Source organism: Scardinius erythrophthalmus (assembly GCF_964197995.2).
Source record: "Scardinius erythrophthalmus genome assembly, chromosome: 19".
Classification (NCBI taxonomy): domain Eukaryota; kingdom Metazoa; phylum Chordata; class Actinopteri; order Cypriniformes; family Leuciscidae; genus Scardinius; species Scardinius erythrophthalmus.
This window is the reverse complement of record NC_138239.1, coordinates 29,892,559-29,916,090: the sequence shown is the minus strand read 5'-3', so window position 1 is coordinate 29,916,090 and position 23,532 is coordinate 29,892,559. Positions and strand designations below refer to the sequence as shown.

General features: G+C 37.5%; 2 protein-coding genes across 2 annotated transcripts in view; one reads left to right on the top strand and one right to left on the bottom strand.

Annotated features, from left to right (window-relative positions):
• The window catches only part of kif6 (kinesin family member 6), a gene marked incomplete at both ends in the record, with an annotated part of 62,173 nt that extends 45,602 nt beyond the window's left edge, over nucleotides 1-16,571 (bottom strand). Inside the window, 3 exons of the mRNA XM_081347844.1 lie at nucleotides 2,198-2,272; nucleotides 8,340-8,446; nucleotides 16,512-16,571. Coding sequence (XP_081203970.1) covers nucleotides 2,198-2,272; nucleotides 8,340-8,446; nucleotides 16,512-16,571 — 242 coding nt within the window. The remainder of the gene's footprint in view (nucleotides 1-2,197; nucleotides 2,273-8,339; nucleotides 8,447-16,511) is intronic.
• A 2,106-nt stretch (nucleotides 16,572-18,677) lies between these two features.
• LOC308679861 (kelch-like protein 29) overlaps nucleotides 18,678-23,532 on the top strand; it is a 263,473-nt gene continuing 258,618 nt past the window's right edge. Inside the window, exon 1 of the mRNA XM_081347670.1 lies at nucleotides 18,678-18,876. The gene's annotated coding sequence lies outside the window, so the exon portion shown is untranslated. The remainder of the gene's footprint in view (nucleotides 18,877-23,532) is intronic.

Genomic DNA, 23,532 nt, shown 5'->3' with positions numbered 1-23,532 from the left:
TGGTCAAATACCAAAGTCGCATACTGGAGCTTTAAATAAAACCACAAGTAGTATTTCACTTCAAGTTTGCGCTCCTTTTTAAACAGCTCATGTGACTGTGACGTTGTGGGAAGGGAGGGAGGGAGGGATGGGGGGATTCCCACGTGATGTCATTTTTTACACACACCCTTAAATCAAAATTGACCTCTCAGCTTTGAGAGGGGTGTGTTAGGGGGTGTGGTCTCTTCGAGCCGTTGCATCGGTTTTCTTTGGTCATTTAAGTTCGGCCACCGAGATGACCGGATGTGCTTTCTATTTGGGAGCTTGAAGGGGGCGTGGGAATTACGGTGACATCTGTTGGGGGCGGGGCTAGGGGCGGGGTTTGTGTGTGTCTCTCTGTAGGCCTCACAGAGCTTCATTTCTGACTGGGCTCCGGATTATTATATTTTAAGCTCTGAGTCCTTTAACGAATGGTATGTAAAAACGTAACACTTTTTAAATTAGTTTGTGTTTCATGTAAAAGTTTTACAAAATACTATGTGAAAGTTAAATGCTTACAAGTAAACATTTTAAAAATGATCTTTTTGTAAATGAAAAAAGTTGTTTTAATGTTTTAACATCTTGAAATAACACTAACTCATTTTTTAATAACTCTTTTTAGAGAAAAATTATCTTTTTTGTAAATGAAAAAAGTTGTTTTAATGTTTTAACATCTTGAAATAACACTAACTCATTTTTTTAATTACTCTTTTAAGAGAAAATGCAATTTTAACTTATTTCATTAATGTTTTAACGTTTTAAAAGTGATGAATGTACATCTTTCTTCTTTAATAAAAACACTAATCTCATCTCTGACTATGTTTTTATTCTACATTTCTTAAAAAAGTTTTAATATAGACTGTTTAGAACTACTGAGCGTGGGAAATTTTCCCATGCTTCAGATGTTCAACCCATAAGGAGGTGTGGCGTAAGTCCGATTTTCCCACGGTGTATGTGCAGCCCATAAGTGGGAGGAGCTAGCGAAAAAAGTTGTTTTAATGTTTTAACATCTTGAAATAACATTAACTCATTTTTTAATAACTCTTTTAGAGAAAAATGATCTTTTTGTAAATAAAAAAAGTTGTTTTAATGTTTTAACATCTTGAAATAACGCTAACTCATTTTTAAATAACTGTTTTTAGAGAAAAATTATCTTTTTGTAAATAAAAAAAGTTGTTTTAATGTTTTAACATCTTAAAATAACACTAACTCATTTTTTAATAACTATTTTAGAGAAAAACGTAATTTTAACTTATTCCACTGCTGTTTTAATGTTTTAAAAGTGATTAATGTACATCTGTCTTCTTTAATAAAAACACTGATCTCATCTCTGACTATGTTCTTATTGTACATTTCTTTCTGTTTAGAACTACTGAGCGTGGGAAATTTTCCCACGGTTAAGATGTTCAACCCATAAGGAGGTGTGGCGTAAGTCCGATTTTCCCACGGTGTGTTCGTACATCCCATAAGTGGGAGGAGCTAGCGTGGGAAATTCCCACCGGTATCGAAATCAAGGTAGCGGTATCGGTATTGGTATCGAAATTTTTTGAACGATACCCAGCCCTAGATGGAAAATATTACATTATAATATTTTAACAAATATGAAACTAAGTGCTCTTATTTAATGGCTACAACAAATATAGTAGGCCTACATACTCTCTATTTGTACAAATTACTGCACATTCAAGTTAATTCTCTAATTAATTTTCAAATTATTGAAAACAATAAACATACCACTTAAAAATATATATACAGTTGTACTGCAGTTTTTTCTAAGTACAAGAAACACTCTTTCTGCGTAGAGGGTCCGTTTATGTTGGAAACAGGTCCCATTCATAAAATCCTTCAGTTTTCACATGTTGTTTGTGCACCCGACAACGGTACACGTTGAGCCACAAGGAGCCATTGCTTAATCTGTCAGCATTACTACTTGTCAGTAATCAGTTTCATCCATTTGTACCGCAACGCGAATATCCCTTGTGTGCTAGCTTCATTAAGCGTTAGGCTAAACCGGAACTGAGATACCGTCAACAGGAAGTATTAGTGTCATGACTCACAGGAAAGTTGTGAATACATATCTATTGTTTTCTCATTTAAAAAGAAACATTTTTGTGAATTGTTATGCTTTAAAAGCATGCTTCATCAACTTTTCAGATAAGAAAAAAAAATGTCAACTCACTTATCAGCAACAGGCTTTGCAATGGTCTCAAAGATTTCCTCTTGATTAGCTGTTTGGTCAAAAACCTTCTGAAACCTAAAAAATGGGAAATGTGGTTGTTTAAAAATTAATAAATCCAAATTTTGCTTTTACTTAAAGTCCCTGTAAAGTCAAAATTAAGTATGTGTTCTGAGTTTGTCACACCACAGAAAAAATGTGTTATTAGCCACCCAGCCAAATTTGAATGATAAAAAAAGCAGCCAAATAAATCAAATAAGCTATCAAAATCTTGAAAAAATGAGCAGTGGTCTCTGCTCTCAAACGCTGGGGGCGTGTCCGCTGGCTGCGCTGAAACCACGCCCACTTGCGGGAAAGTTGACTCGCGGGCACACACTGCCGATGATGGACTTAAAACCAACTTATATATGGCACCAGTTGTCGGCGAAACGGGGGGATGAAGGCCGAGGCGGGAGATAGTCGGCTCGGCCCCATTCACCAGTAACAGCGGATTATCAGTGAATTCCAGTTGTCTCCGACGAAAGTTTATAAAACTATCCTGTGTAAAATGATCACTACAGAGGCGGGTGTTGGAGGTGATCCTCAGCTCTCCATCAAGGTGGCTCTTCACAAAATTAAGCCACCTCTTGTTGATATGATCGTTGTTTGGAAATTTAAATAAGGACACCGATCTGTTTTGTAAGTGATCGCATCCAATACGCATTTCCGTGACGAAGGCATAGGTAGCTAGCAAACTGTAGGCTGTAGTAAATAATACTGACTAGGGCTGAAACGATTCATCGAGTTACTCGATTAACTCGATTACAAAAATTCCTCAAGGCAAAAACTCTGCCTCGAAGCCTCGTTAAATTCCTATGGCGCGCACTATATGCGCAGGGATCTGATTGTTTCACATGGACCGTTGTTCAATGTTCAGGAAGCACACCATAGCGCGTGATACATTTTGAATTTAGTTGGTGCGATGGCGGAGAGTAAAGATCTCCATAAACAGCAGAGAATGTCTAAAGTTTGGGATCGCTTCCTTTCAGCGTCGCTGAAACAAGGTAACGTAGCCTAAGCCTATACATTGATGTTCACTGATTTTAATCCCATACACTGTATTTGTAGCGATGTCGTGATGCGGTTTGACTAGATATGATGTTTAGCTTTGATGTTTTTAAGTAGTAAACGTATTCACGTTCAATTGCAAGAGAGTATAGCCTAAAAAAAAGAACCCCTTCACACACACACACGCATGCACCCTCGTCTCTCTCACGCGCCAGTCAGACCAATTGCGGCAATGCATCACATACGCTTAAACTTTTATGTAGCCACGCAACAATAATTTCAGCATGCATTCACTGTATACTTCTTGTATACAGTGTATACTATGATCTGTATACTATGATCACATGCGTCATCAAGTAGGGGCGTGTCCAGGAGCTCAGGGGCTCCAGTGTGTCATCGAGCCCCTGTTTAAGCCCCGCCCAAAGAATCCAGAACACAGCAACGGTGAAAAACTGTTTAACGGTCTAACTCCACAATTCAGTACTTCACAGTTCACAGTCTTTGTAATATGTTTTAGCACAGACGTCAGCAACCTAAGGCACGCGTGCCAACAGTAGTAAAAAAAGCTTATTTTATTAAGTTAGAGATGCACCGATTGATCGGCTGGTGGCCGAAATCAGCCGATTTTCACGTGATCGGCCATAACCGGCGACCGGCCGGTCAGTCTGACATAGCCTATGCAGATTTTATGCCGGTCAAATGCACTCGGTCTCGGGCTCCCCATGATTAACATCGTGCAACACCAACATCACATGTGCACACGGAACGCACATGTAGGAAACCTCGTGAATTACGGCCGTTTCACGCATATTTTTTTCGCCGTGCATGTTAATCAATGAGTGCATTCACACCGGGAGCAGCGCGTGAGCAGCAGTGAAGCGAGGGTTTCGCCGCCGAGTCTATTTTGTCTGCGCTGCACACATTTGATTGACAAAATAAATATGATTTCAAACAAAAGTACCTAAAATGCACAGAATGTGCATGTCTAGTGTGTTTTAACAAGAACTGGATTAGGTTATGTCAGAAAAGAAAATGAAGACTCAAAAATATTTGTATAAAATCTACCCATTTAAACTGGTTTTTATTATTCAGTTTGGGTAAAAGGATATGATATTTTATATGTATATATATATAAAAAAAAAAAATATATATATATATATATATATATACACATACATATATATATATATATATATATATATATATATATATATATTTCTGTGTGTTGTAAAGTGGTTAGAAAAAATGAAATCGGAATCGGCTAAAATCGGTATCAGCAGGTCAAACTCAATGAAAAATCAGAATCGGCCTAGAAAATTGTAATCGGTGCATCTAGGAGTTATAAATACTATTAAATTGTCTATCTAAATCTAAAACAAATTTCAAGAGAAATATTTACATTTCTGTACTATTTCTGTGTAAGCCATTATGAAAATGTAAAATGTTTGTGTATTTATATGATTGTGTGTGTGTATATGTATATGTAAATGTATATATGTATGTAATATGTATATATATATATATATATATATATATATATATATATATAGGCTATGTGTGTGTTGTGGCACAGTGATGAACTCGGAAACTTAAAAATGGCACTTTATGACAAAAAGGTTGCCGACCCCTGTTTTAGCAAAACATTTCTAACATTTATAATGTGCTTAGAATTTTTTTTAAGAATTGCCTTTACAGGGAATTTAAAGTATGTTAACAGATCGTCTTGGTTACATATGTAACCCTCATTCCCTGAAGGAGGGAACGGAGATGCCACGTCGGACTGACAGACGAATAGGAATCTCGCTAGAGAGGCCAATCTACTTTGAGTGTAACTAAACGAGCCAATGCATGCGATAATTGCATTAGCTGCTCCGCCTCGCAGCGCAGGTATATAATGAGCAGTGGGTGATCACATCTTTAGGTTTTCACTGAGGAGCCAAGCCGGTGACTCGGCCACCCAGCGGTGGTACATATGGTGGTACATATGGACTAACCCGAACTACATATGGAATGTTTCGGGGATGGTTCCAGCCTCACAAAGGGGGGCTTCCCCAAGGTAAAGAAAGGGGCTTCTGTTTAGAAGTTTACCGTGGAAGAATACACATATGGGATCCACTCAAGGTCACACATACAGGCACCCAGCCTAGTACCGGTTCTCATAGATGTAGGCCTGGCGCCATACGCTCCGCCACGTCCATCTGCCGCGGGTGATGAAGGACTCAACAGGCTTTGCCCAGCGGGAATTCTCTGGAGAATTAGCGCCGTTAGGTGCAGCAAGCCGACACTAAGCAAGGGCCTCTCTGTGTCTCTGATCACTTGAGGTGAGAACACAGGAGGATACCGGCTCGACACGAAGGCTATAGAATCTAGCGAATATGCCCAGCCCGCAGCTCTACAGATATCTGTTAGCAAGCCCAGGAGGATGCAACAGCGCCCAGTAGGATGCAACACTTCTAGTAAAGTGAGCTTGCAACCTGAGCGGACAAGGCACGCCCTGTGCTTGGTAAGCCAGGGCGATGGCATCCATTATCCAATGGGCCATCCTCTGCTTGAAGACAGCCTTTCCCTTCTGCTGGCCTCCGTAACAGATAAAGAGTGTAGCGTCTGTAATCATAGATCTTGACTACTTGCTCTTAGTAGTACTGTAAAGTAAGAAAGACATTTCCCATGTCCCGGAAATGTACATTTCTTAGAAATAATAAACAATTAACACTGAATGTTCACGGGAAAAACAGGTTAATTGATTATAATATTAATTTACAACATTAAGTTAATTATATTAACTGATCCAAATATTCATAATCAATTATAACCAGTTATTATTGATTATTAATATTTCATAGAGCTAATTTGCTGCAAGAGCTTCATATCGGCTGGAGGGACCGGCTCGATCGCTTCCTTCGCCAGTAGGACAGCGATCTCTGTTCCCAAGACATGGCCATCGACAGCTTTCACTGAAGTGAACTGCATGCCTCTGAACATGGGGGGACGCCAGGCGAACTGAATCACATAGCCGAGCCTGATGGTCTTAATGAGCCAGCAAGACAGACTGGGGAGCGCTTGCCAGTAGGGCTGTGCGATTTGGGGAAAATATATAATTGCGATTTTTCGGACATATATTTAGATTGCAATTTGATTTGCGATTTAATTTTATAAAGTCAAGAGAATGTAAACCTATACACATGGTTTATTTTACCTCATCTAGTTTCCTGATTTATTATAGGCTATTTATCATATAGGCCTACTGGTAAAACAAACTTCTCTCAGATTAAAACTCAAATTCCTAGTTATGCAATGAATCCAAATTACTTTAATGTTTTTCTATTAAAACAACAGCAAAAAAGACTTATTGTCATACAGAGCTGCATAAGAACAGTTATTCAGCAACCACAGTCAATAGGCTATAGTCGAGATCCATGTTTGGATTTATTGCAGTTCATCATTAAGAAGGTTTGCTGACTTGCAAACAGCGCAAGCAGCTCGTGACAGAACACAGACCGACTGAATGACACTTTCATTTAAGCAGAAAATCTCAAATCTCAAACGGAGATCGCTAAACTGCAGGTTACTTGTCTGTCAGTGTTTTCAGATCATCAGCGCTTCTTCAGCAGTGTAGAGAGTGCATGCGCATGGTTGCCAGATAGCAAAGATTAAGTAAAACACCAGGTAGAAAATGTGTTCATTGAACAGAAAAGCTCTGATTGGGGATTTAAATTATTGAAATCTGGCAACCGCAAGCATGAACGCTCGTAGCGGCTTGTTAAAAACAGTCTGTAATTTTTTTGTCGTCTCTTTTTTTTCCCTGACAAAAACAAAGAGTGATTTTGGTCAAGTTTTTTTTTTTTTTTTTAACTAAACTAGGCTACATTTAGTCTCGTCTTTTTTCGTCAACGATATTGCATGTTTATTTAGTCACAGTTATTGTTTAATGACAAACATTTTTCGTCACATATACGAAATTAACACCGATAGATGGTTAGTTTCTTTGGGGTACAACGGAGGTGCGCTCACTTAGTTGGTTAGTAAGACTGCCACACAAAGAGGAGAGTCATGCTTTTGCTCTGGGACATATTTTTCATATCGCATCCACTTTGCAGCCCTTTGCGATTAGCTAATCGCAACGTTTCAAATCGTGATTGCAATTCGATTTTGATTATTCGTTCAGCCCTACTTGCCAGGCTCGCTTTTTTAGCGGTCTGAAAAAGCGCACTGTCACCAGCTGTAAGAAAAGCCTTTTAGCGCTCACTGAAGGCGCACACAGACAAATGAGAGGGCTTGATCACCGCTGAAGCACCGTCACACCGACACCGATAGAGAAAGCTTCTTCCTTGAATAACTGACTCTTTAGAAAACACTGCTTGCAAATTCGAGACAGGAACAAACAAACAGCTCGGCTCCAAAGCGAAAAGCTGAAGATGCGATGCACCTTCTGCTCATTATATACCCGCGCTGTGAGGCGGAACAGCTGATGCAATCATCACATACACTATCAATGTGCATTGGCTTGTTTAGTTAGACTCAAAGTAGATTGGACTCTCTATAGGGATTCCTATTCGTCAGTTAGTCCGACGTGACGTCGAACGTGGCCGACTGAAAGGAAACTATATATGCCTAACCTGCTCTAAATCCATTTAACATGTTTTAAAATCCAGCAATTTCTTTCTTTCCTTTTAAAAAAATAAAATTTACTCCATCCTTAAACAAGAGATGTCCCAAGAGAAATAGGATAAATTGAGAATCAGCTTGCAATGCAATAATTGCAGGTCTTTAGGCTGTCTTTAATTTCCTTTGTTACTGGCACTTAGAATTGTGCATTTGAGATTTACCCTGACCAGATGACAGATCATAGCGTTTCAAAATCCTACTGTTTTACTGGTGTAATACATGGAAATGAAGTAGACAAAACTTATTGATGTTTGCAAATAATAATAATAAAAAAAAAAGTTTCAGAGAGCAAAAAACATTCATGTTTCTATCCTAGTGGGCACAGAACATATGCCTTTTATGAGGATATTAGATCATGACAGATCATGTTTGTGAAATCAACACTATAATTCCATAAAATTAAATCTCTCTCCTTCATTTTTCTACATGTCACCTGAAATTGTAGTTTTCCCTCTTATTGTTGATAAAACCATCCGCCAAGTCTCTGGGAACCACAAACTCCAAACTACTGCCCTGCTCCTCACAGTCCACAAAGTACCCCTGCAAAAAAGGATGCTTAAGCATGAGTTCACATAATCTAGACTTGATGATGCAGACATATTTTATGATTTATATATTCTGCAAGCGTGACTTTATCACTAAGACAAAATTATAATCATATTACAGACATGCTAATTATAATCATATTACAGACATGCTAATATGATAAATTAATATAAATATATATACACATTACCCCCAACAGCCATAGCCTACAGAAGTAAATAAAAAAACAATCTGGTTTCAATCACATCGATATTACGACTTAAGAACAGAGTATAGCATGAACACAAACCCTCAATATCTAATTAGCCTATACAATATATAATTTGTAGGTGTAATGCAGAGATGAGTGAAGGCAGGATCCATGTGCAGGAGAACTTTATTAAAATAATAACAATAACAACCAAAACAAACATGAGTAAAACCAGGGAGCAGAACTGAGAACATAAAAAAAACATCCAACAAAGGACAACACCAGACATGAGAAAGAACATTGAAGAAATATTGAATTATAAAAAGGGTGATCGGCAAACAAGACACACTTGGGAACAATCAGGAACTAATCAACAAGAAAAACTACAAACGACTACAAAAACATGGCGCAAAACAGGAAATAACATAAGTCCACCCAAGACAAGGGGTGCTTCTCAATACTCAAATTGATGCTTCCTCGTTTCACTCACTCCTCCGTCCTCTAGCCTGTGACCCGGAAACCAATCGAATTCAGCCATCTTGAAGGACATCTCAATTCTCCACTAACTGCACCACGAGGAAGCTTTCAGAGGAGCCATGAGCGAGGATGCACAGGTGTATCCTATGCGGAAGTCTTTTTTGTTGAGAAACCCGACTCCAGGGGTGATAGTAGAAAAAAAATCCTGAGCCTGAACTTTTTTCCCTGGGAGGTTAGCGGGCCCCTAAGCCAAGATATATGCCCTGATCAACATAATTGTCAAGCGGGATCCAGGGGTGTGCTCCCCTAGGAGAACATTTTGATAAATAGTCCCTTAAATGATAGATTCTGGTGACTTTTGTGGATATAAATGGACATCATTCAGACATGAGATGAACAAACCCAATGGTCAAGTCAAGTCAAGTCATCTTCATTTATATAGCGCTTTTAACAATGTAGATTTACGGTAACAGAGATTGTTTTGACTTTATAGCGGTTCTTTAATAAAGTTATTTTCCAGCTAAAGTTAGTTTTGATTGATTCGCTTCCATCGCAACGATCATTTGTTATTAAATTAGGGGCCGCTAAGACGACACCATTCTCTCTACATAGACTTTAAACGCGAACCTGTGAGAAACGCTGATGGCGGTCACATGCGCATTAAGAATTGGTTCTATAGTTATGTGCGTTTGAATATATGTGCGCAGGTTTGGGATTCCCTACAAACCAAGCCGAAACAAAGTACTGGCGTTTCCTTATAATTTTTGATACAGAATTTTATTTTATTTTATCAATTCGGGGTAGGTACGCGAATTGAGTTTCCCGACAACGCTTTATCTGTAGAGTGGTAAAGGGATCCTCCATAGGGAGAGACTAGTTGGCACTTCAACACTGCGTTGGATCGGGTCCAGGCGAAGGTCCTTCATCAGATCTGGATACGGCCTGGATCCGGCAGGCTGCGGGAAAACCTCCGGATAAACACAGACACTAAAATTAGCGTAGATGCCATTCTTCTTATGATGTAACGAGTACATCAGGATTTATGGGAAGTGTTCCCGGTTCCAGCTGACCTAATCTATGCAGCCTAACATTGAATTTTAGAAGTCTATAATGTATTATGTGTATGCTAGGTCAAAGAGATGTGTCTTTAATCTAGCTTTGAACTGACAGAGTGTGTCTGCTTCCCGGACAATGTTAAGAAGACTGATCCAAAGATTTGGTGCTAAATAGGAGAAGGATCTACCGCCAGCAGTCGATTTTGATATTCTAGGTATTATCAACTGGCCGGAATTTTGAGATCGCAATAGACGTGAAGGACTATAATGCGTTAAGAGCTCACTCAAGTACTGCAGAGCTAAACCATTTAGTGCTTTGTAAGTGATCAGCAATATTTTAAAATTGATGCGATGTTTAATAGGCAGCCAGTGCAGTTTTGACAGAACCGGGCTAATATGGTCATACTTCCTGGTTCTGGTAAGAACTCGAGCTGCTGCGTTTTGAACTAGCTGTAGTTTGTTTATTAAGCGTGCAGGGCACCCACCCAGTAGAGCATTACAATAATCTAGCCTTGAGGTCATGAACGCATGAACTAATTGTTCCGCATTTGTCAATGAGAGCATATGGCGTAATTTAGATATATTTTTAAGATGGAAAAATGCGGTTTTACAGATACTAGACACGTGACTTTCAAATGAAAGATTGGTATCAAAGAGCACACCCAGGTTCCTAACTGACGACGAAGACTCGACAGAGCAGCCATCAAGTGTTAGACAGTATTCTAGGTTATTACTTGAGGAAGTTTTTTGTCCAATAATTAGAATATCTGTTTTTTCAGAATTAAGTAGTAGGAAATTACAAGTCATCCAATTTTTTATATCAGCTATGCATTCCGTTAGTTTTGTGAATTGGTAAGTTTCATTAGGTTTTGAAGAAATATACAGCTGAGTATCGTCGGCAAAACAGTGAAAGCTAATGCCATGTTTCCTAATGATATCTCCTAATGGTAGCATGTACAGAGTGAACAGCAACGGTCCTAGTACTGAGCCTTGTGGTACGCCATACTGAACTTGTGATCGATAAGACATCTCTTCATTTACTGCTACAAACTGATAAAGGTCAGATAAGTATGATTTAAACCATGCTAATGCAATTCCACTAAAGCCAACATAATTTTGAGTCTATTTAAAAGAATATTGTGGTCGATAGTGTCAAATGCAGCACTAAGATCGAGTAACACTAATAGAGAGATACAACCACGATCGGATGATAAGAGCAAATAATTTGTGACTCTAACGAGAGCAGTCTCGGTACTATGGTACGGTCTAAATCCTGACTGGAAATCTTCGCAGATATCATTTCTTTCAAGAAAGGAACACACTTGTGAAGACACTGATTTTTCTAATATCTTTAACAGAAAGCAGGTTTCAGTAAGTCAAATTTACAACCTTTTTAAGACATTTTAAGACCATAAAGATTGAAATTTAAGACCCACAAAGTATTGCCAAAAAATATTCAAATCAAAATATTCCTTTTATTTCAATGAATTCAGTAATTGAAAAAGTAATTTAATTTACAGATAAAGCAATCACATTAGTAACCTTCCACACCCAACAACGCGTGTCAGAGAAAAGAACAGAATCAGATATAATTTTTTTATAGAAAATTGTACTTTGCATATTATACTGTAAAAAACACATAATTAGTTGATTTTAGTTGATCATAACAAGATATGAAATGGCATGAACATTTCATTTCATGATTATAGTGACAAAAATGATCACGGTTATCACAGAATCCTGTTCAAAAAGTACTAACACTACACAATGAAATCAATTCACCAAGTTTTATGTCGAAAACCAGCAAATAACAAATAAAGCATCAATATGCACTTTTTGTTTACTTAAACATTAAAATAATACCATTAAAAATGATAGCCAGATTTTAAAAGTGTCTTGCAACATGTTATATACTAACATGTACAAGTTCAAATAAAGTTTTGACAAAAAACTTTTTTTATAAAAAGATAAACCTCACATATTCCAGACTTTAAATAATTTTTATAAAAAGAATGAGTCAAAAAAAATATAAATTACTAACATTTACAATGCACTTTAGCTTATCTTTTATTATTAATAGTAAAATTAGGTCTGATTTTCCCGTGGCGTCTGTCGTTGCTATGCAACCATGCACTGCGCTCTCCACAATGATAAAAAACTTTTAGTGGCTAATGGATTTCCACCACCGAAAAACGCCTGGAAAAAAACGAGCGCGTCGCTTCAATTATGAGCGCGCTTACCTAAGTGCGCCTATATTTGAATGAACTTGAGCCCGCAAAAGATGTGAACGGCCTGTTGGCGAGCTACAGCTGCTTGATGACTAGGGTCTAACTCGTGTCGTGGCAGCACTTTTTTCCCGCTAGTTCCATAATATTTTCCTTGCGCACAGTGCAGAAACCTGCTCCTGGTTGCCGGAGTTTTTGACACCAGCTTCCAAAGGGCTTTTCGTCTCTACCCACCTCTTCTATCCAAGACCATTTATTCTTTATGCCTTTATCGACAAGTTTGGTGTCTTCCCCTGGCTTCATAAAGTTGCACTCCATGACTTTGGCTATTATTCGCGCTGCCAGTGTGGGAAACATTCGTAGTGTATGGGAAACACAAAACAAATTCGCACGTGGAGTGACTGCTGAATCAATCTGATTGACCAAAACCCAAGACCAGCCCCTACCCTATTACCGATTGGCTGAAGTAGGCTTATGCCGAGTTCAGACTGCACGATTTTCAAAGTAGTCGGGTCACTGTTCTTTTCACACTGCATGACTATCCAGGGTAACATTCAGTTGCTGGTGTGTTCACACTGCACGATGCATCGGCGACAGGAGGTTTCACATTGCATGACTTTCAGGAGGAAGAATCGCCGACAACTCCTGTCTGGCCCGCAAACTACGTTTCGCAACCAAACACACGCGAGAAGTGATAAGGAAATAACGCAAAATCCCGCGTGCGTAAGACCGCAGTTCTCGCGCGAGTTTGAAAATGATATTAAAAATGATAGCCTGCAAGAAGCTTGCGATCCAAATTGTCTGCGCACTGATTTGCAGCGAAAAGGAGAAAAAGAAAAACATTATGCGTGAGGAAATGGATGGGAAGACAAGGGGAGCAAGGACTGTGTGTTCTGCAAAGAGAGTTTGGGGTAAATAAATAATTTTGCAATGTGCTGCTGTTGCTGCTGGTCAAGCAAATGTTTGTGCTTTGTTTCTGTTTGATATAATTGTAAATATATCTATTAAAATACTGATATTGAGGCCTATAACTCCTCCCCGAACTCCCCGCTGCTCTGTATCTTGCTCTCTCATTGGCTGTTGGTCATCGCCGATGTAGTTTGCAGTCAGAACACTTTCACACAGCAGGATTTGGAATCGCCGACAGGTCCAGATATTTAGCATGCCAAATATCTCACGAGCGTCGGCGACTCGTCGGTGATTCTCTCAGATCGCGTCTTTGCTCATTCACACTGCGTGATTGTCACTCGCGTGAACGAGCACCGATTTGCCTGTGATTTCGGGCATTTGTCGGCGATTTCTCAAAACCTGTCGGCGAGCCAAAATCGGGGCTAAAATCATGCAGTCTGAACTCGGCATTACTGGTGTGGTTTAGTGAAAGCGCCTGTCAGATCACGCGAACGCGAACCTGATTTTTTTTTTTTTTTTTTTTTTTCCCAGACACGTCTGTACACACCGGAAATCCGGCGTGGCGTCGGAGTGCTATCAGGGGCACGTTCAAGTTCAAAACGGTGCGCAACGTTTTGCTACGGTTTCCGCGTTTCCATTATTTTTGAACGTCATGTTTCCTGGAAATGGCGTGCACCGGTGTGCAACGGGGTTTGAGATACGTTTTCTCTTGTTTGGTGGGTGTGTCAGAACTGCAGTCCAATCAGCAGCAACATGTATATAAAGCACGCAGTATTAAAGTGATCTCGCACAATGGGTTCAAGGAAAGTAATTTACAAATGTGTTAGATGCAGTTCGGTATACGCAACGACTGAGGATATTAGAAGACATGTTTGTGTAAGTTTTATTGTAAAAATATAGGATATCAACATAATGATGTAGTTGTTTATATTTTTAGCTTCATTGCAAGTGTATGACATTTGGTATAGAAATAAACAATGGTAATTAAGTGCTTTTCCTAAAAATGAGAAAGAAAATACAGGGTATTAAAACAGTATGAACTACAAATAAAGTCAGTATGTGAGGCTAAATATATGTGTTTTAGTCTGAATTAGGTAAGATGTGTGCTTCCATTTCAGTTTCCACAAATCCCTTCACTCGATTGGGATGTTCTCTTTTGTTCTGGGTGGCAAGTGCAGTAACTGTAACATTGGGCATATTTTGTAGTAGGCTATTAAACATATTTATACCGACTTCATCAGGCTCAGAAAATTCTTCACAAAGAACACAAAGAATGGCCTTCTCAGCTGCCATATTTGCAACTCTTGCGTCATCAGAACAGTGTGTTCAACGCGTCACCGTTTCTGTTTAAAAAACGTTGTGTAACGTTTTGTCTGGGCTGAACGGAGCCCAGGCCTGCGACTCACAAATAAATTCTCCTCCCACTTCACATCTGTCACAGTAATTTTAATTCATGCTTTAATTTTGCAGTTTAAATAAGTCATATATATATTACACATAGTATATCAACAGGGTATCTTACTTTATCTTTATTATTTATTCATTTCTTAAATAACCAAACTTTAACAACATAAGGGCAGATCCTTTGAGCACAGCTGATTTGAAGTGACATTCGAGAGATCAAGAATATACCAATATAAAAATACGCTTTCCTTCAATTCCTCCATCCTCATTTTCTTTCCTTTCAGAAAGGAAACGAGGATGCACAAATAAGAAATGAGAAGCACCCAAGGGGAACACAAGACAATAATCATGACAGTAGGGGTGTAACAATATATATCGTGTCACAATATAGGCCTATCGCAATAAAAAAATTGCACTACTTCCATAGGGTCCAGAGCCTTTAGTCATGCAGCTCCTTATTTATGGAACCTGCTGACACAGGATGTACGAAACAGTGGAAGTCTTCGTGTTTTTAAATCTCGCCTTAAGACCCATCTTTTTCGGCAGGCTTTTATGTGATTACTTTTACATTTTAATACGGGTATCCAGGCTGTAATAATGAGTATTTGTTTACTGTTGATTGTTTTATTGTGTTTGTAAGGTGTCCTTGAGTGTCATGTAAGGTGCCTATAAATTAAATGTATTATTATTATTATATATCTAGTCAGTGACAGAGTGCAAGCATATTCATCTAAAATAATTCTGTATTTTCAACTTCAGAATCCTGAATATTTTTATTCTGGTGTCACCATTGTCCTGTGCATTGGGTTACCAGCATCAAGTCCATCAAGCCTATTCATTTCCACCCGAATGTAATTTAGCATTTTAATCAACAGTACACTTTTTGTTAACCTTTTACCATATGTCTTAGAGAATCACAATAATATTGTATCATGAGTTCAGTATTGTGATATGTATCGAACCGTGACATGAGTGTATCGTTACACTCCTAAAAATTTGTTTAAATCATCTCATCTTAACTGATGGGACATATGCATAGCATTTTTCTCTTATTAACTCTTAATAACTTAAATAGGTGTGAATTCAGGTTGATTGGGACACTTTTTACAATTGAGATGACTGGGAAAAAGTGTCCCCCAATCAACCTGAATTCACCCCTATGTAAAATGTAAATAACACGGGCCATAAACAGACAAAAGTGCTATGTAAAATAGTTGCTGTACAGAGATCAGAGATCTTGAGGGTTTGCGCTCTCAGATGCTTTTGTTTTTAAGTAGCTGAATAATATCCAAGTGAATGAAACCAATTTCTTATTTATTTACTTATGTAGGAAATGACTATATAATAATATAACTAATATTATTGGACTAATATGATTATTGCTGTACGTTTTACAAGAAAATATACCATTTGAGTCTTTCTACTTCAAAATTTCAAGTTAATTCAATGTGGACTTGCAGTTTGTTTATAGTTATTAAAAAATGTACTAGCAATTTCTGAGTGTAAATTGTTTTATAGTAAATCCTACACCACTTTATCAGTATATAATTACAAGAAATGAGACATTAGACACAGCAGCACCAACATTCTAAAAGAAAACACGATCGTTTAACTCTTATTAACCCTTTAGATAGATAGGCCTATTGAAATCAAAATGTAAATAACACGACTTAGGCTATACGCAGATAGAAGTGCTACAAGAATTGCAAAATAGCTGACGCACAGATGTTAAGATTATATGTGCAAAACCGACCATGTGTCTAATACAAAGTAACCTTACACAAACGCAAAATACTCACCGAGGTGGGTTTCTTCGTCGGTTTTACACGTGCAAAGATTTGAATCGTTTGCTTAACCATTGTTTTATATGATAATTATTATTCTTTAATTATGATTGTTATTATCCATCCAAAGCACCAGTTTAGCTTCACACATTTAATTCACTCCTTTCTTTTTATACGTCTGTGTGTACAGAGGTTGCTACGCGACCAGTGACGTGACACGCTCTGCAGAAAACGTATGCATTGACGTCACCTGACTGCAAAACATCCGAGATGGTCCTCACTGCAGAACATGAAATCCAGGGGGAGGAGTCGGATCCAGATCCAACTCCTCCCACCTTACATATACCTAAACCTACCCATCTCCACCCCCTGATCCCTAAACCCACCCCTAAACCTACCCATCTCCACCCTCTAATCCCTAAACCCACCCCTAAACCTACCCATCTCCACCCCTTATATCTGGATCCAACTCCGCCCCCTGGATCTCGTGTACTGCATTGAGGTGCTACTGGAACATCCTGCAAAATGAATGGATTTAGAAGGGGAAACTGCAAAACTGGAGTAAAACAAACGATTATCTGCTTAAATTAAAGGCAGCTGGACCAATAGGGACCACATTATTTGGACCACTTGCACTATCAGACTTGCATTCTCACACTTGCACTCTCTGGCTGCGTTGAGATCTTCTATACACTCACTCACTATTCCCTACATTACTCCACTAATATAGTCTACTTGAAGGAGTGGATGAAAACAACAAGAAAACAAATTTCGGACACTGAGTGCGCCAGAAGGACTGCCGCTTTTGCAGTTTGTGCTTGCTGTTTAATAATCATTTGAAACTTAGCAAGCAGCTCCATACATCTTGAACTCTGTCATGAAAAAAAAAAAAAAAAAAAACTAGCATGTATAAACCAATAAATGCCAGTTTAAAAATGCTGTTGGTAGCCTATAAGAAACAATGTGCCACTGTCATGTAGCTTTGTGTGTGTGTGTGTGTGTGTGTGTGTGTGTGCACGTGCGTGCGCGCGCGTGTGTGTGTGTGTGCGTGCAATAAACAAACGAAAAATGAAAGATATATGTTTCAATAAAACAGTGACTGGTTTCAATTCTTAAAGTTCTTCAGTTCTTATAAAGCCCATGGCAATGTGAGCCTAAAAAAAAAAAAAAAAAAATGTTCTCCTACATTTGCACATCATCCACCAGTAGATGTCAGTCATGTATTATATGTGAATCTGAGGCGCTGCCAAAAGAGAAATCAATATCCAACTTATACTGTACTGTAAATAAATACCGAAGATTCATCAAGGATGTGCTGTTATTCTGTGAAATGCATTAAATAAACAGATAAACAAAGCAAACTAATCACATGTCCTTGTAAACAATTCATACATTATTGTTTTATCTTCTGCTGTAGCCTGTTTTTTTTTTACATTTAATTTTCCATGTCATTTTGAAATTGTATTATTTTCAATATACTGTTTAATAATATACCACGTATTTTTATACAGACATTTCCCCCCATTCCCCCATTTTTTGACAGATTTTTTTTTAACATTATGATCATTTTAGGTTGCATTTTACATGTACTGTATCAATTAAAGAAAATATATTCTTAGATGTAGAAACTTGATACCATTCAGTGCATACATTTAATGAAATGATTACAATGTTTTTTTTTTTTTTAAATACAAAAAGTCCCTTTTGTAATATAATATAAATGATTGCAAGTATAATATAAGGAATATAATAATACAAAAATCTGATCCTAAAAGCTTTTAAATGCTCATAACATAAATGTATAAATATGTTTTAAATAAATAATTATATAAACTCAAAAAAAAAAAACAGAAACGTGTAAACCTGTAAAACTTGACGTGTAAATATTTGTATGAACAAAAATTTAAACAGCTCGTCTGACATAAACTGAACACTTTCACAGACATTTGACGAACAGAAGTTGAATGAGTACAACAAATAATAATAATAATAATAATAATATATTGTTCAAAATATGTCAACTTTAATTACTCATACTGAGTGCATTTAATGTATCACCTTTACAAACTGAACTTTCATTTTTGCTGTTGAAACTTGATGCACCTGCACCTCCTCTCTCTCGACAGGTGGCGCTGTGTGTTTAGTAATTATAGTGTTAAAGGGGAGGAGCAGAGACATTACACACACACACACACACACGCTCGCGCGCGTACCTCAGGCCGTCGGTGCGCGCTGACTATCTAAACGCGCTGAATAACCCAGCATCATCATCCCTCCTCATCATCATATTCCCATCAGCGTGTGCACGAGCTGCATCACTGACAGCAGCGCGAGGAATTCTGTCATACAATGAAACAAACGGGCGCAGATTCATCCTAAGGTAAGACAGCTGGAGTTCAGGACATCACCATATTAGCTTTACAAACTACCGCTACTGGAATTAAGAAGCGATACATTAGTGTGATTTCTGCATATGTGTTTCATGAAGAGAAACTAATGTAAACGCTAGAAAAGGCTGCTTTATTTCCCTCTACAGTCGCTATAGAATCTATATACAGTTGCTCTTTACGCTGCTTCTGCCCTCCTGAATTTAAGAAAAGAGTCACTGGAGACGCCAGTTTTCACTTTTCTGAACAGTTACAGGTGTGGAACCATTGAAACGGCATTAATAATTGTTGCTATCAATATTTGATACTGACTTGCTGTGTTATTATGTTTATGCATGAGTTACTGCTGATTAAATGACAGTTATTGTCATCGTTTGCACATGGTGATATTAAGGTTTTAATGTGACATGGAATCTTAAATTATATATTTAAACAGTTTAGTCACTAGCTGATAGTTGAAGGATTTATGTTACAGATTTTCTGAATTGTTAAAACACATTTCTCAAAACCATCACCAACTTTCTCAAAACCTTAAACACAAAACCAAATCTTCAAACATTCAGAGAACATCTGAAGCAAACACTTCTAGCAAAATCAAACAATCAATTTTATCTGTGCTCAAAATCAAACAATGCTTTCAGATCATACACGCAGCGATTACATATTATAAACACTACAGATCATTCGACACTACATCAAAAAAAAGGAGAACACAGAATCCAAAAAAACATGCATTTACAGAAATGAAATATTGCAACAAAGTATACAAATTTTGCAATTACGTAAAAAAGTATAGTAATCACAACTTACAATAGTAAGGTGAACAAACTGTATGCTGTATATATACTGCAGGTAAAGTATACTGACTATTGAATGGGAGGCCCATTGAATGTCTATATATTCAGCACTTGCATGCTGTAAAAATACAGTAACCAAACTACAAAAGCCAAAATGGTTAAAAAAGGCTAAATGAAAAGCATGTTACAGTAGACTCAAAAGAGTTGTGAAACTGAAAAGTCAATGAGAGATTAATTCTGCTTCAGCATCATGTCTTCATGTTGGGTCCAGCCTGAGGACTTTGTCCACATCACAGACAATGTCATATCTGCAGGCAAAGGGAATAAACCTTCTAGTGTTCCAGATCCAGCCTTGACAACATTCTCCACACCAACTCTTCATCGTCCTCATCCTCTTCCTCCTCGTCCACCACTTCTAACTCATACTCTTCCTCCTCTTACACATACTCTTCCTTCTCTCCTTCTTGTATTGTTTCCATCCACTGTTGGTATCAACAATCAGTGCAACATTCTGAGCCAATTTTGGGACTCTGAACTGACTTGTATTATTACAGTTGGTTTGACCACATCATTAGAAATAAGTGTGAACAGTTTTGAGTTGTTGTGTGTAAATGATCACAACTGTGTTGTAGTTGTGTTTAACTTTTATCAGCCTGTGTTTAGTATTTTGAAACATAAATGCATCACAGTGCAAAAGGTGTTTTAGTGAGTGAGAATGTGTGCATGATATTTGCAAACAGTTTCTAACTGCCTGAACTTGTTAATAATTTTACAGAAAGAGTGATTTATTCGACAAATTGGTTTAGGCTTTTGAGAATTTGGTTCAGAGAATGGGATTTAGTGTTTTAGCAATTCAGAAAAACTGTAATTGGATTATAATGTTTGCATATGCATTTTTTTCTTATTTACTTGTCCAAGTTTTTTATTTTACTTCAAAAAGTACCTTACATGAGCAGGTAGACGTTTCACAGTAACATAAACCAAAGTGCTTCATATGAAGTGCAGAACACAGACAACAGTAGTAAAATATTTAAAGCAAATTTAAATACAAATATGTGTAAATAAAACTTAAAATTTCATGCAATATAATACAATTTCACCTTGAAGCGAACATATAGATTTATTTCTTCAGTGTGTTTAAGTCATGATCTGTGTTGATTTGAGGAGGATGGAGTCTCACTTCACTCACTTTCTGTTTCGGATTTGTTGTATTTGTGCAGATACACAAACCTCTGGTAAAATAACATCTGCTGATTCTGAGAGAGTCAATATTAAACATTTTGATCTGTTATTGGAAACTATGTATAGTCAGTAGATGGTTGACTTCTTTCCTGATGTGTTTCATGCTTGTCAAAGTCTTTGAATGGAGTCTTTAAATGATGAGTGACAGTTTGGGCTGTTTGGCATTGAATTGTAGATGCATATAATGCAGTATCATCGATTTGATACTTAAATGATTTAACAAATAGCCCTATACATTTTTCTTTTTACTTGTCAAAGTCTTTGATTGACATCTTTAAATTATGAGTTTCAGGTTGGGCGGTTTGGCATTGCATTATAGATGCATGTCAATCATTATTGGTGTTTTTAAATGTGTTGATCAATGTTGATTTGAATAAGATGGAGTCTCTCAGCAATTCTGTCTGTTAAATCAAGCTGCTTTCTTTTCTCGCAAGCAATCAAGACGATATTAATTGTGTGTAGCAGTGCTTATCTAATTCATTATGTGGAAATCTATTAGTTGATTTGTTCAGGTGATAAGCTCTGATTTACCTGGTTAGTTAATGTCTGTCAGGTGCTGTGATAATTTATTGATGCTGTAGACACACAGTTCAGTTTAGCAGTGAGTGTTTGACTGAGTTCAGATGGTGATTGACAGACATGTGACTTTTGTGGTCTCCTGGTCGTTCAGGTCAGTTTATGTCCTAGATCATTTAAACATAAAAGTTAAAAAAAAAGACATTATGCTCCATTACTAATTGCCTCTTAATGAATTAAAAGCTTGTTCATCTAAATCTGTCAATCATGTCGCTTAACTCCTGATATTTAGTCAAAAGTCCAATTACACAGATGAGTTTGGCTTTTATGACAAAACATTGGCAGCATAATGTATTCAAGAGCAAATTTAAATATTCCACAATGAGCTTACTTATTTAGACGTTTGTAAAATCACACAGATGGTTAAAATTGCTGCCAGACCATCAGCTCTGTTGCGACTACACAAAGGCAGGCAGAAGAATGGGAAGAATTAAATGGAGATCTGTCTTGGAAAGGACATTAATTGAGCATGTCTTCATGTTAACACTGGTCTTAAGGTCTTTAGGTCTTAAGGCTTCAGTAAGTGTTGGAGATCTTCAGATCCAGCCCAGATTTCACACCAAAAACAGAACTTCTGCACATGAATGAGCCACTTCACACTCATCTGAAGCAGTCTGTGTTTGAGCTGAGTTCAGATGAGACGAGTGAATCTAACAAAACCATTTGAGAACATGTTTGAGGTATATTTTACAAAAAAATCACCAAAAAATGCCATAAATAAAGCCTATTTGCTTTCCATTTTTTTTATACATATATTGGCATTGTGACATTGCACTTGAACTCATTTCTCATTACTGTAAAAATGTTTTATTTATATATATATATATATATATATATATATATATATATATATATATATATATATATATATATATATATATATATATGCGCCTATATTTTTTGCTGCACAATTCTGGATAATTGTGTATTTTTTTTTCTGAACAGACAACTAAATAAGATAACACAATTTACTGGAGGTTCTTACAAAATATAAATATTTTGCATCTCTTGAATGAATGATTCAATGACTCACTCTTATCTACTTCACTTGTTTCATCACTGGATGAATCAGCATTTTTGATAGAATATCTTGAATGAATGATTCATTGACATACATTTTTTTTAACAATCATTTGTCGCCACCAAGTGACATAACAATGTAATCGATACAATCGTTATTTGAAGGACCAAGTTAATTTCAAAAGGTGATTTATGATCTATTTTAATTGCTAAAGTAGACTTAATGGTTAATATCTGAACTATAAACTTAGCCCAGTACTTCTGTGACAATTTAAATTATTGTAAGACAGAAATAACGATACTGCTATGATCATCTTACCTATACATCAGAGGTTGGCAACAGGCCATGTAACTTTGCTTGTAATTTAATACTTGAAGCTCACTTTAACATTTAATGTAAAATGTAACTTTTAAACCATTTTTCATCCTAACAACACACAGTGTAATGGAGTGCAGCAGAGCATCTCTGAACACGTTGATCCTTGAAGCAGATGGGCTACAGCAGCAGAAGACACACCGGTGCCTGTCAGCTGAGAACAGCAAACTGAGGCCACGATTCACTTGGGCTCACCAAAATTGGACATTAGAAGATTGGATCCATCCTGCCTTGTATAAACAATTCAGGCTGCTGGTGGTGGAATGGTGTTGGGGGGATTTTCTGGCACACTTTGGGCCCCTTAGTTCCAATTGAGCAATGTTTAAATGCCACAGCCTACCTGAGTATTAATGCTGAGTATTGATGGCTACTTCCAGCAGGATAACGCACCATGTCACAAAGCTCAAATCTTCTCAAACTGGTTTCTTGAACATGGACATGAGTTCACTATACTCAAATGGCCTCCGCAGTCACCAGATCTCAATCCAATAGAGCACCTTCTGAATGTGGTGGAATGAGAGATTCGCTTCATGGATGTGCAGCCGACAAATCTGCAGCAACTGCGTGATGTCAATATGGACCAAAATCTCTGAGGAATGTTTCCAGCACCTTGTAGAATCTATGCCACAAAGAATTAA